This window comes from Sturnus vulgaris, chromosome 16 (assembly GCF_052056855.1).
Source record: "Sturnus vulgaris isolate bStuVul1 chromosome 16, bStuVul1.hap1, whole genome shotgun sequence".
Classification (NCBI taxonomy): domain Eukaryota; kingdom Metazoa; phylum Chordata; class Aves; order Passeriformes; family Sturnidae; genus Sturnus; species Sturnus vulgaris.
The window spans coordinates 1,485,995-1,498,936 of NC_142258.1; the positions used below are offsets into that span (position 1 = coordinate 1,485,995).

General features: G+C 45.8%; 1 protein-coding gene across 2 annotated transcripts in view; it reads left to right on the plus strand.

The window, feature by feature from the left end:
* The first annotated feature begins 2,764 nt into the window (after positions 1-2,764).
* The window catches only part of MSLN (mesothelin), a 30,232-nt gene continuing 20,054 nt past the window's right edge, over positions 2,765-12,942 (plus strand). The window contains exons 1-10 of one of the 2 annotated variants that reach the window (XM_088174196.1): positions 2,765-2,825; positions 3,730-3,774; positions 4,470-4,501; positions 4,798-4,819; positions 4,939-4,966; positions 8,171-8,255; positions 9,411-9,572; positions 9,891-10,093; positions 10,210-10,301; positions 11,483-11,613. In XM_088174196.1, coding sequence (XP_088030322.1) covers positions 3,732-3,774; positions 4,470-4,501; positions 4,798-4,819; positions 4,939-4,966; positions 8,171-8,255; positions 9,411-9,572; positions 9,891-10,093; positions 10,210-10,301; positions 11,483-11,613 — 798 coding nt within the window. In that variant the 5' untranslated portion in view covers positions 2,765-2,825; positions 3,730-3,731. The remainder of the gene's footprint in view (positions 2,826-3,729; positions 3,775-4,469; positions 4,502-4,797; positions 4,820-4,938; positions 4,967-8,170; positions 8,256-9,410; positions 9,573-9,890; positions 10,094-10,209; positions 10,302-11,482; positions 11,614-12,942) is intronic. The other variant, XM_088174197.1, reaches the window with a different exon arrangement.

Sequence of the window (12,942 nt, forward strand, 5' to 3'; positions counted from 1 at the left end):
CACCACTACTGCATATCCCTTTTATCCCAAAATAAACTTTTATATCATTTAAAGACCGGGCCTTAAGCCTCCCCCGGGGCTGTTAAGCCAGGCTTTGGTGACACAAAGGCGCTTTGTCCCGGCTCGGGCGTGTCCCAGTGCAGGAGGGACAGGGAGGATTTATTGGCCCCGTCACCCCCGGCTGAGCCACGGCTGTCCCGGGGCCACCCGGGGATTTTGGGGAAAAGGGAGGGAAGCACAGACAGGTGCTGAGCTCTAGGGCATGGTTTGTTCCAGGTGAGCTCCAACTCCAATTCCAATCCCAATTCCAATTCCAATTCCAATTCCAATTCCAATCCCAATTCCAATCCCAATTCCAATTCCAATTCCAATTCCAATCCCAATTCCGATTTCAATTCCAATCCCAATTCTGCAATTCCAGTTCTGCAATTCCAATTCCAATTCTGCAATTCCAATTCCAATTCCAATTCTGCAATTCCAATTCCAATTCCAGTTCCAATTCTGCAATTCCAGTTCTGCAATTCCAATTCCAATTCTGCAATTCCAATTCCAATTCCAATTCCAATTCTGCAATTCCAATTCCAATTCCAATTCTGCAATCCCAATTCTGCAATTCCAATTCCAATTCCAATTCTGCAATTCCAGTTCTGCAATTCCAATTCCAATTCTGCAATTCCAATTCCAATTCTGCAATTCCAATTCTGCAATTCCAATTTCAATTCCAATTCTGCAATTCCAATTTCAATTCCAATTCTGCAATTCCAATTCCAATTCCAATTCTGCAATCCCAATTCTGCAATTCCAATTCCAATTCTGCAATCCCAATTCTGCAATTCCAATTCCAGTTTCAATTCCAATCCCAATTCTGCATTTCCAATTCTGCAATTCCAGTTCTGTAATTCCCCTTGCAGACCCGTGGTGGTGACTCTGGTGCAGTTTTGGGATGGGATTTTTTTTTTTTTTTTTTTTTGGGAAAAGAAGGGAAGCACAGACAGCTGTGCCCATTCCCTGGGGATGTGTTCCATGCCCAGCACCCTCTGGAGAAGAATCTTTCCCCCAGCCCCTGGCACAGCTTCATCCCAAAAAAAAAAAATCAAAATTATTCCAGGGATTTCTGAGGGGAAAAAAAAAAAAAAACAACCAGGAAAACGGATGGGAAAAAAAATCCTGGGAAAATCTGACTTAAAATGGCCAAAAAAACCCCCAAAATCACATTAAAATAGCCCTAAAATCTGCAATAAAACACCCAAAATCCGCCCTAAAATCTGCAATAAAACACCCAAAATCCGCCCAAATCCCAAGGTTTTCTGGGATAAAACATTCCTGGCAGAAGAGCTTCCCTGTGTTTATGTTCAGGATTTCCCAGCTGGAGGTGGCTGGGAAAGGCAGAGATTCCCAAGAAATTCCAATTATTTCAAACTCCTGGATAAAATAAAATAAAATAAAATACAATACAATACAATACAATACAATACAATACAATGAAATGAAATAAAATAAAATACAATGAAATGAAATGAAATGAAATGAAATGAAATTAAATTAAACGAAATAAATTAAAATAAAATAAAAGACAATAAAATGAAACGAAATAAAATAAAAAAATACAATAGAATACAATGAAATGAAATGAAATGAAATAAAATAAAATAAAATAAAATAATACAGTACAAGAAAATAAAATAAAATAAAATAAAATACATATTTGCCTTTACAAACAAAGTGCAGGTTTGCTGATAAATGTAATAAATGTGTGTGATTCCTTACGAGGCAATAAAAAAAGGTAAAACCCCGCAAATGCTTTTTTAAAAATCATTTTATTATTTTTTTTTTTATTCTGCTGCTGAGCAGAAGAAGTGCCTAGAATAATTATAAAGAAGTTAATTTTAAGAAATCCAAATAAAACCTGGAACAAAGTTCTGCCCACACGGAAATAAGGAACTGGGGGGTTACATCTGCTTGCTTGAGGTTGTGACCGTTTGCACCAAAAAAAAAAAAAAAAAGAAAAAAAAAGGAACTTTTGGTTAAAATTAATAAATTAAGCAAAAATTGTGCAAACTCCACTGCAGAAGGAAAATGAAATGAAATTTCAGAGTGTATAAAAAAGCAGAAGTGATGCTGTGTTGTCAGCATGGGAAACCCAGAGCTGCTTTTTTCTTCTGTTAAAAGAATATTTGAATTTATAATTAGATCTATAGAAAGAAATAGAAAGAAATCTTAAATATTGGATATTGGAAGGTGAAAGAAGCAATGGGGGAAATCTATGAATTGTGTAAGAATTAAAAATTAAAAAGGGAGGGTTGGACATTAAAGGGGAATTTCAGGTATCAGGGGTTTGGGAAATCTGTGCCTCTCAAATACCTCAGAAAATGGGGATAGAGAGAGGGAAACGGGGATGGGAAATTGGGATAAAAAGGGAGATGAAAAAATTCGAGCGATGCCAGGGGGATGTCCCATGACCTCTCCCTTTATTCGAATAAAATAAATTAACTCTGTCTCCTTTTTGGACATAAACCTCTAAAATTAACATGAATTAATTTTCCTAACACTGCGAGAATAAATTGATTTTTTTCCCGTGCAGGGAGGGAGGGAATCCAGCTTGTCCCATCCTGGCAGTGCCAGGCATTGCCCAAGAGCTCTCGCTAATTTATTTATTTGATTTTTTTTTTTTTTTTTTTTTTTTGTGTCCCTTTGTGCTCTCCGGGAGCCGGGGGTGTGCCCGGGGCTCCCGATCCATCCCGGCCATCCAGGGCCACACCCGCGCTGCCTCCTGTGAAAAGGAGCTGCGGTGTCCCCAACCTGCCCCGCAGCGCCAGCAGCGCCAGGTGAGTGGCACAGGGTCCCCTCCAATGGCTCAGGGTCCCCTCCAGTGTCACAGGGTCCCCTCCAATGGCTCAGGGTCCCCTCCAATGGCTCAGGGTCCCCTCTTGTGGCACAGGGTCCCCTCCAGTGTCACTGGGTCCCCTTTAATGGGACAGGGTCCCTTTTAATGTCACAGGGTCCCCTTCAGTGTCACCGGGTCCCCTTCAGTGTCACAGGGTCCTCTCCAATGGCACAGGATCCCCTTTTGTGTCACCGGGTCCCCTTTTGTGTCACTGGGTCCCCTTCAGTGTCACAGGGTCCCCTCTTGTGGCACAGGGTCCCCTCCATTGTCACAGGGTCCCCTCCAATGTCACAGGGTCCCCTCCATTGTCACAGGGTCCCCTGCTGTCCCTGTGCCACCCCCAGCTGGCTCAAGGTGTGCCCAGCAATGAGCTGCCTCCATTCAATCCAAGTTTTCCAGCTGCTTTCCCCCAGCCCCAGGGTTTGGGTTTTTTTTTTTTTTTCTGTGCTTTGGGGCTCTTTTTGGGGTTTGTGAAAGGTGTGCCCAGATTTCCACTTTTACCTTTCCTCCTTTACCTTTGGGGTTGGTGTTCATTTATTCCTGATTGGATTTTTTTTTTTCTCCAGATTTCCACTTAACTTTTACCTTTCCTCCTCTGTCTTTGGGGTTGGTGTTCATTTATTCCTGTTTGTTTGTTTGGGGTTTTTTTTTCACCAGATTTCCACTTAACTTTTACTTCTCCTCCTCTGGTTTGGGGTTGGTGTTCATTTATTCCTGTTTGGTTTTTTTTTCTCCATATTTCCACCTAACTTTTACCTTTCCTCCTCTGTCTTTGGGGTTGGTGTTCATTTATTCCTGTTTGGTTTTTCCTGGCTGAACTGAGGTGATTCCTGTGATTTTTCCAGAAATGCCTCCTGTGCTCCCAGGGCTGGGATTCCTCCTCCTGCTGGGTGAGTCTGCCCGTGGAGGGCTGGGGGTCAGTCCCACGAGGGATTCCCATCCTCCAAAGGGAAAATCGTGCTGCCAGTTCACTGCTGGTGACTTTGGTGGCTGCTCTAAACCCCCAAACCTTTCATTTTCCTCTTTGTTGTTGGGTCTTGTGAGGGAAATATTTTAGTTTTGGTGATAAACAAGGTGGGAAAAGTCCCACTGGGGTTGATTCTCCTCCTGCTCCTCTTGCTGGACTATCCCGGTATCTCTGGGGAAGCACTTGAGGAATAATCATTAATCTGATTAACTGTATTAATTGAATAATAAATCAATTATGCAATGCCATGGGGCAGGGACATTTTCCACCATCCCAGGTTCCTCCAAGCTGGCCTGGGACACTTCCAGGGATCCTCAGGGAAATCCATTCTGGGATTCCTCACAGGGAATAAATAATTCCTTCCCAATATCCCATCCAGCCCTGCCCTGGGGCACTTTGAATCCATTCCTCCCTCTCCTGCACCCCATTAGGGGAAGATTCTTTTAATTAGTGACAGCTCACCACTAATTAAATCATTAAAAATCAGTAATGAAGAAAGGTGTTGCGCTAATGAAGTTTTCTCACCCAAAGTGCTTTAGAACCCCCCTTGCTAAAGCAGAATTTTGGGATTGTGAGCTCATCCACAGCAGCAAAGCCACCCCTCTCCTTGTCTTGCAGGGTGGCAGGGAGCTGCTGCTGGGACACAGCTGGTAAGGCTCTTTTGTGTTTAAAAAAATTGAAATTTGTGTGTTTAAAACCTCCAGTTCCACCCCTCCCCATTTCTCTGGAATCGCCCTGACCCCGTGCTCAGATCCCCAGAACATTCCCTGCCCGTGCCCGAGGGATGGCATCAGCTGGCACTCGAGATGCAGAGCCAGGGACGTGGGTTTGGGGTTTGGGGTTTGGGTGTGTCCAGGTCCCATCCCAACCCTCAGAGCTGCAGCGATCACAAAAACCACCAGAAATGCATTTTAACACCTGCCTTTTTCTCTTCCTCCTGCTGCAGTGCTCCAGCTCCCCCGTCAACGGTGAGTTTCCTTCCAAATACCAGCAAAACCCCGAGAGGGTTCCGTGTGCCAATTCCTCTCACAATTCCTTGGTTTTGTCTTTTTTTTTTTGATCATTTTTTTTTGTGTTTTGGGATCAGAATCTGCCGTGTGTGCCTCAGTGCAGAGGTAGGTGAGCCACCCCCAGCGAGTGTGGCAGCATTTCCTGGAGGGGGGATTCTGGTTTCTCGGGGTAACAAGATTCCCCCCTAAACCCAGATTTTGTGACTTTTTTTTTTTTTTCCCCTGAAAAGCCCCGGGGTTGGCTGTGGGCAGGGAGGGCTCTGCTTGCACTTGTTCAAACAATGAAAGTGCCTTGCTGGGTTGGTTTTTTTTTTTTTTTTTGTGTGTCTGTGCAGGACAAAGAAAGGCAGGGCCAGCCCTGGGGAGGCAGCCAAGAACCTTGGCACTGGTTCTGGGCTTATCTTGGCTCTGAGTGGGGCTCAAACAGCTCCACTCCAGAACCTTTTTAATAAATAAACCTGGTTTATACCCGAGGGTCAACAGGGCAGGTTTAAATCGCTGTCCCTGCTGCCAGAACTCTCATCCTGTGTTTGCTGAGCTCTGCTCTGGATCCTTCCTGGGCTCTCACCTTGCCTGGGGGGGACAAAGCAGGAGCCAAAACCTGCTCAGGGACACTCAGGTGCCTTTGGGCTCTTTGTCCAGATGTGCTCTGGGCTGGCTTGGCAGCTGAGGGGGGCCAGTTCACATCTGGATCTGCCTCCACCCGATTGTTCCCCATCCAGTTCTTCCCAGTTTCGAGCCCATCATCTCCCAGTTCTCAGCCCAGTTCCCCCCATTCCCAGCCCATCCTCTCCCAATTCCCCCCATTCCCAGTTCCCAGCCTATCCTTTCCCAATTTCCCTTCCAGTTTCCCTCCGTTCCCAGCCCAGTTTCTCCCCATTCCCAGTTCCCAGCCCAGTTTCTCTCAATTCCCCTTCCAGGTACCCCCCATTTCCCAGTTCCCCAGCCCAGTTTCCCCCATTTCCCCATTCCCAGTTCCCCAGCCCAGTTTCCCCCATTTCCCCATTCCCAGTTCCCCAACCCAGTTTCCCCCCATTCCCAGTTCCCAGCCTAGTTTCCCTCATTCCCAGCCCATCCTCTTCCAGTTCCCCTTCCAGTTTCCCCAGTTCCCAGCCTATCCTCTCCCAATTCCCATTCCCAGCCTGGTTTCCCCCCGTTCCCCTTCCAGTTTCCCCCCCATTCCCAGTTCCCAGCCTATCCTCCCCCCATTCCCCTTCCAGTTTCCCCCCATTCCCAGTTCCCAGCCCCGTTTCCCCCATTCCCAGCCTATCCTCTCCCAATTCCCCTTCCAGTTTCCCCATTCCCAGCCTGGTTTCTTCCCCTTCCAGGTCCCCCCATTCCCAGTTCCCCAGCCCAGTTTCCCCCATTCCCAACAGTTTCCCCATTCCCAGTTCCCAGCCTATCCTCCCCCCATTCCCCTTCCAGTTTTCCCCCCATTCCCCTTCCAGTTTTCCCCCCCATTCCCCTTCCAGTTTTCCCCCCCATTCCCCTTCCAGTTTTCCCCCCCATTCCCCTTCCAGTTTTCCCCCCCATTCCCCTTCCAGTTTTCCCCCCCATTCCCCTTCCAGTTTTCCCCCCCATTCCCCTTCCAGTTTTCCCCCCCATTCCCCTTCCAGTTTTCCCCCCCATTCCCCTTCCAGTTTTCCCCCCCATTCCCCTTCCAGTTTTCCCCCCCATTCCCCTTCGAGTTTTCCCCCCATTCCCCTTCGAGTTTTCCCCCCATTCCCCTTCGAGTTTTCCCCCCATTCCCCTTCGAGTTTTCCCCCCATTCCCCTTCGAGTTTTCCCCCCATTCCCCTTCGAGTTTTCCCCCCATTCCCCTTCGAGTTTTCCCCCCATTCCCCTTCGAGTTTTCCCCCCATTCCCCTTCGAGTTTTCCCCCCATTCCCCTTCGAGTTTTCCCCCCATTCCCCTTCGAGTTTTCCCCCCATTCCCCTTCGAGTTTTCCCCCCATTCCCCTTCGAGTTTTCCCCCCATTCCCCTTCGAGTTTTCCCCCCATTCCCCTTCGAGTTTTCCCCCCATTCCCCTTCGAGTTTTCCCCCCATTCCCCTTCGAGTTTTCCCCCCATTCCCCTTCGAGTTTTCCCCCCATTCCCCTTCGAGTTTTCCCCCCATTCCCCTTCGAGTTTTCCCCCCATTCCCCTTCGAGTTTTCCCCCCATTCCCCTTCGAGTTTTCCCCCCATTCCCCTTCGAGTTTTCCCCCCATTCCCCTTCGAGTTTTCCCCCCATTCCCCTTCGAGTTTTCCCCCCATTCCCCTTCGAGTTTTCCCCCCATTCCCCTTCGAGTTTTCCCCCCATTCCCCTTCGAGTTTTCCCCCCATTCCCCTTCGAGTTTTCCCCCCATTCCCCTTCGAGTTTTCCCCCCATTCCCCTTCGAGTTTTCCCCCCATTCCCCTTCGAGTTTTCCCCCCATTCCCCTTCGAGTTTTCCCCCCATTCCCCTTCGAGTTTTCCCCCCATTCCCCTTCGAGTTTTCCCCCCATTCCCCTTCGAGTTTTCCCCCCATTCCCCTTCGAGTTTTCCCCCCATTCCCCTTCGAGTTTTCCCCCCATTCCCCTTCGAGTTTTCCCCCCATTCCCCTTCGAGTTTTCCCCCCATTCCCCTTCGAGTTTTCCCCCCATTCCCCTTCGAGTTTTCCCCCCATTCCCCTTCGAGTTTTCCCCCCATTCCCCTTCGAGTTTTCCCCCCATTCCCCTTCGAGTTTTCCCCCCATTCCCCTTCGAGTTTTCCCCCCATTCCCCTTCGAGTTTTCCCCCCATTCCCCTTCGAGTTTTCCCCCCATTCCCCTTCGAGTTTTCCCCCCATTCCCCTTCGAGTTTTCCCCCCATTCCCCTTCGAGTTTTCCCCCCATTCCCCTTCGAGTTTTCCCCCCATTCCCCTTCGAGTTTTCCCCCCATTCCCCTTCGAGTTTTCCCCCCATTCCCCTTCGAGTTTTCCCCCCATTCCCCTTCGAGTTTTCCCCCCATTCCCCTTCGAGTTTTCCCCCCATTCCCCTTCGAGTTTTCCCCCCATTCCCCTTCGAGTTTTCCCCCCATTCCCCTTCGAGTTTTCCCCCCATTCCCCTTCGAGTTTTCCCCCCATTCCCCTTCGAGTTTTCCCCCCATTCCCCTTCGAGTTTTCCCCCCATTCCCCTTCGAGTTTTCCCCCCATTCCCCTTCCAGTTTTCCCCCCATTCCCCTTCCAGTTTTCCCCCCATTCCCCTTCCAGTTTTCCCCCCCATTCCCCTTCCAGTTTCCCTTCACTCCCAATTCCTCTTCCAGTTTCTCCCAGCCCAATCTTTTGTCCCCAGCTCTGTCCCCGTTGTCCCCAGTGCCAGCCAGGAGCAGTTTCTGGAGGTGGCCCGAGGCCAGAGGTCCCCGTGCAGCCTCACCTTTGGCCAAGTCGCCTGTGCCCAGGTGAGGACAACCCCTGCATCCCACTGGAATTTGGGGGTTTTTTTTGTTGTTTTTTTTTTTTTCCTTGGGAATTCTGGAAGGGTTTTCATTCCCCCCCCCCCCCCAAAACCCCCGAGATGTGACAGTGCCACCCTCCAGGGGACACCTGTCCTGTGCCACGGGGTCACTCCACCTTTGGGAATTTCCTTCTTCGAACCTTTCCGTGAGAAGGAAGGTGGGACAAAGGGAATTCCCAAAATCAAACGGGCTCTTCAAAATTATCATCACAGCAATAAAATTAATTTGTGTGAGGGTCATCCTGGGCCGTGGGGATAAAGCATAATTAAAAAGGGGGTAAAAATCCCAATTTAGAGGGGTAAAACCGCAATTAAAAGGGAGAAAAACCCAATTAGAAGGGGTAAAACCGGCAATTAAAAAGGATAAAAACCCCAATTAAGAGGGGTAAAACCACAAATAAAAGGGGTAAAAACCGCAATGAAAATGGGGTAAAACCCCGCAATGAAAATGGGATGAAAAACCCAATTAGAAGGGGTAAAAACCCGCAATTAAAAGGGATAAAAACCCCAATTAAGAGGGGTAAAACCGCAACTAAAAGGGGTAAAAACGGCAATTAAAAGGGAGAAATCCCGCAATTAAAAGGGGTAAAAGCACAACTGGAAGCGGTTGCAGAGTGGAAAATTCCACCTGGATTATTCCAGGTTTATTTTCTTCCCTGCTTTTGTCATTGTGTCTGAAGTTGCCTCCAGTAATTGCAATTAAATTGGCAAATTTGTGTTTTTCAGTAAATAGTTCTAACAAAAATATGGCAATTCTGCATTTCTGCAAATATTTGTCAGTGGGGTTTGGGGGATTGAATTTTTTTTTTTTTTGGTGTTTTTTTTTTCTTGGATTTTTTTTTTGTCTTCTCCTGTTTATAAGCTGTTTCCCCGAAAAAATATTTGGGAATTAAAGAATTCCCCATGGAAGTTTCTAGTTAGATCAATTTTTTTTTTTTTTTAATTTAGGTAAAATTTTGGAGTTTTTTTAGGTAAAACTTTTCAATCCTGTGCCAATATTTCACTGGCAATCCCCTCCCAAATATCTTGAGGGTGATTTTCTCTCTAAAATGACCCATCCACGATCATTTTAATTTGCATTTCCCTTCTCTTTTTCCAGGCAATTTGGATCCAGGACCTTCAGGATGATTTCCTCATTTCTTTGTATTCCTGCCTGGCCTCTAAACCTCCCACAGCTTTGGATCCAGAATTTTCCATCCTGTTCTTTTCCAAATATGATGCCAAGAAACTTTTGGCCTCCCTGACCATGTTCAGCCAGAGGGTGAGGATTCCCTCAAATGGAATTCCTTCAAATCCAGGGAATTTGTAAAAAAAAAAAAAAAAAAAAAAAATTTCTTTGATTTGAATTTTAAATTTGCAAAAATCTGTTTGCTCTCCGGGAAAAGGCTTTCTTTCAAATCCCCTGTTTGTTTTTATTTTTTAACCTTGTTTTGGACAGAACCACATTCCAAACAACAGATTTTTTTTTAATATTTTTTTTTTTTCCTAGCATTCAGATTTGCCTGGATTTTTTGGTTCAAATTCCTTGGAATTCACAATTTTTTTTTTTTTTGTTTTTTTTCTCCTCTCCTGCTCCCAGTTTTCCCACATTCCCCTTTCCCTGGAGTGGAGCCTGATTTTCATCAATGGTTTATGGGAGAGGCTGCTCCGAGTGCCTGGAATTGGGACCCCCCCGGTGCTGTTCCAGTGGCTCCACGAGGGGTTGGAGCCTTTCCTGGTGCATCCTGAGATTTTTGGCTGCCTCCGTGCCAAGGGTGTGTCCTGTGAGGAATTCCAGCTGCTGTGAGTGTGGGATGTCCCCTCTGTGTCACCCCTGGAGAGGGAAAAGAAAAAAAAAAAAAAATCCCTTTGGAAAAGAAATTGAAAATATCCTTTTTTTTTTTTTTTTTTTCCCCCAGAGTGGCTGCCCTGGATGGAATCTATTCCCAACTTTCTGTGGAAGAGCAGAGGAATATTTACACTGGGATCAAATATTTCCTCACCCACGATGGTAAAGGACCTGATTTTCCTGGGATCTGAGGTCCCACAGGGATTTTGTGACCCCCCCCCCCCCCAATGGAAATGTCAATAATTAATGGATTCAGGAATCATTTCCCTGCCTTTATTATCCCAGGATTTTTATAACTCAGCACACTCAGGGTTATGCTGATTTAAATTTTGCTGCTTTAATTCATAATTGATTAAATTAAATCATTTAAATTCATTTCATTTTCTGCTTGTGCAGGGTTCTGAAAGGGAAGAATCCAACTCAGAAAGGGACCCAAGAATTCCCTGCCTGAAAATCCTGCAAAAATCATTTAGGGGGGAGAAAAACAAAGAGGCTGGGCATGGAAAATTTGCAGGGCTGGGATTTTTTTTTGTCCTTCCCAATGGGAATTTGTGGTGAATTGGAATGGAAGGTGTGACCAGGGAGCTCTTCCATCCTCCTAAAAATTCCCAAATTCCCAAGGATTTCCCAAATTTCCTGCCCCACTGCCAGGCTGTGGCTCCATGGATTTGTTTTCCTGCCCGTCCTGGGGGTGATTTTATGATGTTTGAATCCCCAAATCTCTTCTGTTAGCGTTGAATGTTAAGTGCTGCAACTTTAAGACTGGTTCCAAGAGTTAAAAAAAAAAAAAAAAAGATTTACAGGGGTAAAAACCACGATTAAAAAAAAAAAAAATCATTCCTTCCCAATATCCCAGGGTTTGTTATCAAAAACTACACAAGCTCCCCTTTACTTTTAGTTTTTCTAACTAAGACAAAAAACTTCCTTTTTTTTTTTTTAGGTTTTTTCCCTTTTTATTAAAATTGTTCAAACCTACTCTAAACTAAAAAGCACCAAAAAAAAATCACACCTGTAACCCACCAAGTCTGGGCTGTGGCATTTCCCAGCACCAAAAAAACTAAAAACAAACTGAATAAACCAAAATGCAAAAAACAAAAAATTCTAAATTTATCATCTCTTCAGAGCGACAAAAAGTTTTGCTGTTGAGTTTTAGTATTCATTTTTTTTTTTGTGCTAAGAAGTACTTTGCCTATGAAATAAACAGGTTTTTTTCCCCACTTCTCTCCAAATAAAATTTCCCCCAAACTAGTTAAAAAAACTACTTAAATCTGTTATCAAAAAAAAATTAAAAATAAAAATAAAAAACTTGTCCTAAACCAAAAGCACTGCTTGTGTGACTGCAGAATCCCGGCAGAAATGTTACAGTGAGGCCATTCCCAGCCTGAATTCCACTGCCTGGTTTGGGAATTACCTGGGATCTTTTCTGGAGCACGCCCCCGTGGAGGACCTGCAGCTTTTTGGGGATGAAGCAACAGTAAGTGGAGAGCCCTGAGAGAAATCCGGCCCAGAATGGTTGGGAGGATTTTAGGATCATCCATCCCTGTTGTCCCCATCCCATTATCCCATTGTCTTGTCCCATTATCCCAATCCCATTATTCCCATTGTCCCCATCCCATTATTCCCATTGTCCCCATCCCATTATTCCCATTGTCCCCATCCCATTATCCCATTGTTCCCATCCCATTATTTCCCATTATTCCCATTGTCCCCATCCCATTATTCCCATTGTCCCCATCCCATTATCCCATTGTTCCCATCCCATTATTTCCCATTGGCCCCATCCCATTATTCCCATTATCCCATTGTTCCCATCCCATTATTCCCATTATCCCATTGTTCCCATCCCATTATTTCCCATTATCCCATTATTCCCATCCCATTATTTCCCATTATCCCATTGTCCCCATCCCATTATTTCCATTATTCCCATTGTCCCAATCCCATTATCCCATTGGCCCCATCCCATTATTCCCATTATTCCCATTGTTCCCATCCCATTATTCCCATTATCCCATTGTTCCCATCCCATTATTTCCCATTATCCCATTGTTCCCATCCCATTATTTCCCATTATTCCCATTGTTCCCATCCCATTATTCCCATTGTTCCCATCCCATTATTCCCATTGTTCCCATCCCATTATTCCCATTGTTCCCATCCCATTATTCCCATTGTTCCCATCCCATTATTCCCATTGTTCCCATCCCATTATTCCCATTGTTCCCATCCCATTATTCCCATTGTTCCCATCCCATTATTTCCCATTATCCCATTGTTCCCATCCCATTATTTCCCATTATCCCATTGTTCCCATCCCATTATTTCCCATTATCCCATTGTTCCCATCCCATTATTTCCCATTATTCCCATTGTCCCCATCCCATTATCCCATTGTTCCCATCCCATTATTTCCCATTATTCCCATTGGCCCCATCCCATTATTCCCATTGGCCCCATCCCATTATCCCATTGTTCCCATCCCATTATTCCCATTATTCCCATTGGCCCCATCCCATTATCCCATTGTTCCCATCCCATTATTCCCATTATTCCCATTGTTCCCCATTATTCCCATTGTCCCCATCCCATTACCCCATTGTTCCCATCCCATTATTTCCCATTATTTCCCATTATTCCCATTGTTCCCATCCCATTATTTCCCATTATTCCCATTGGCCCCATCCCATTATTCCCATTGTCCCCATCCCATTATTCCCATTATTCCCATTGTCCCCATCCCATTATTCCCATTGTCCCCATCCCATTATTCCCATTGTCCCCATCCCATTATTCCCATTGTCCC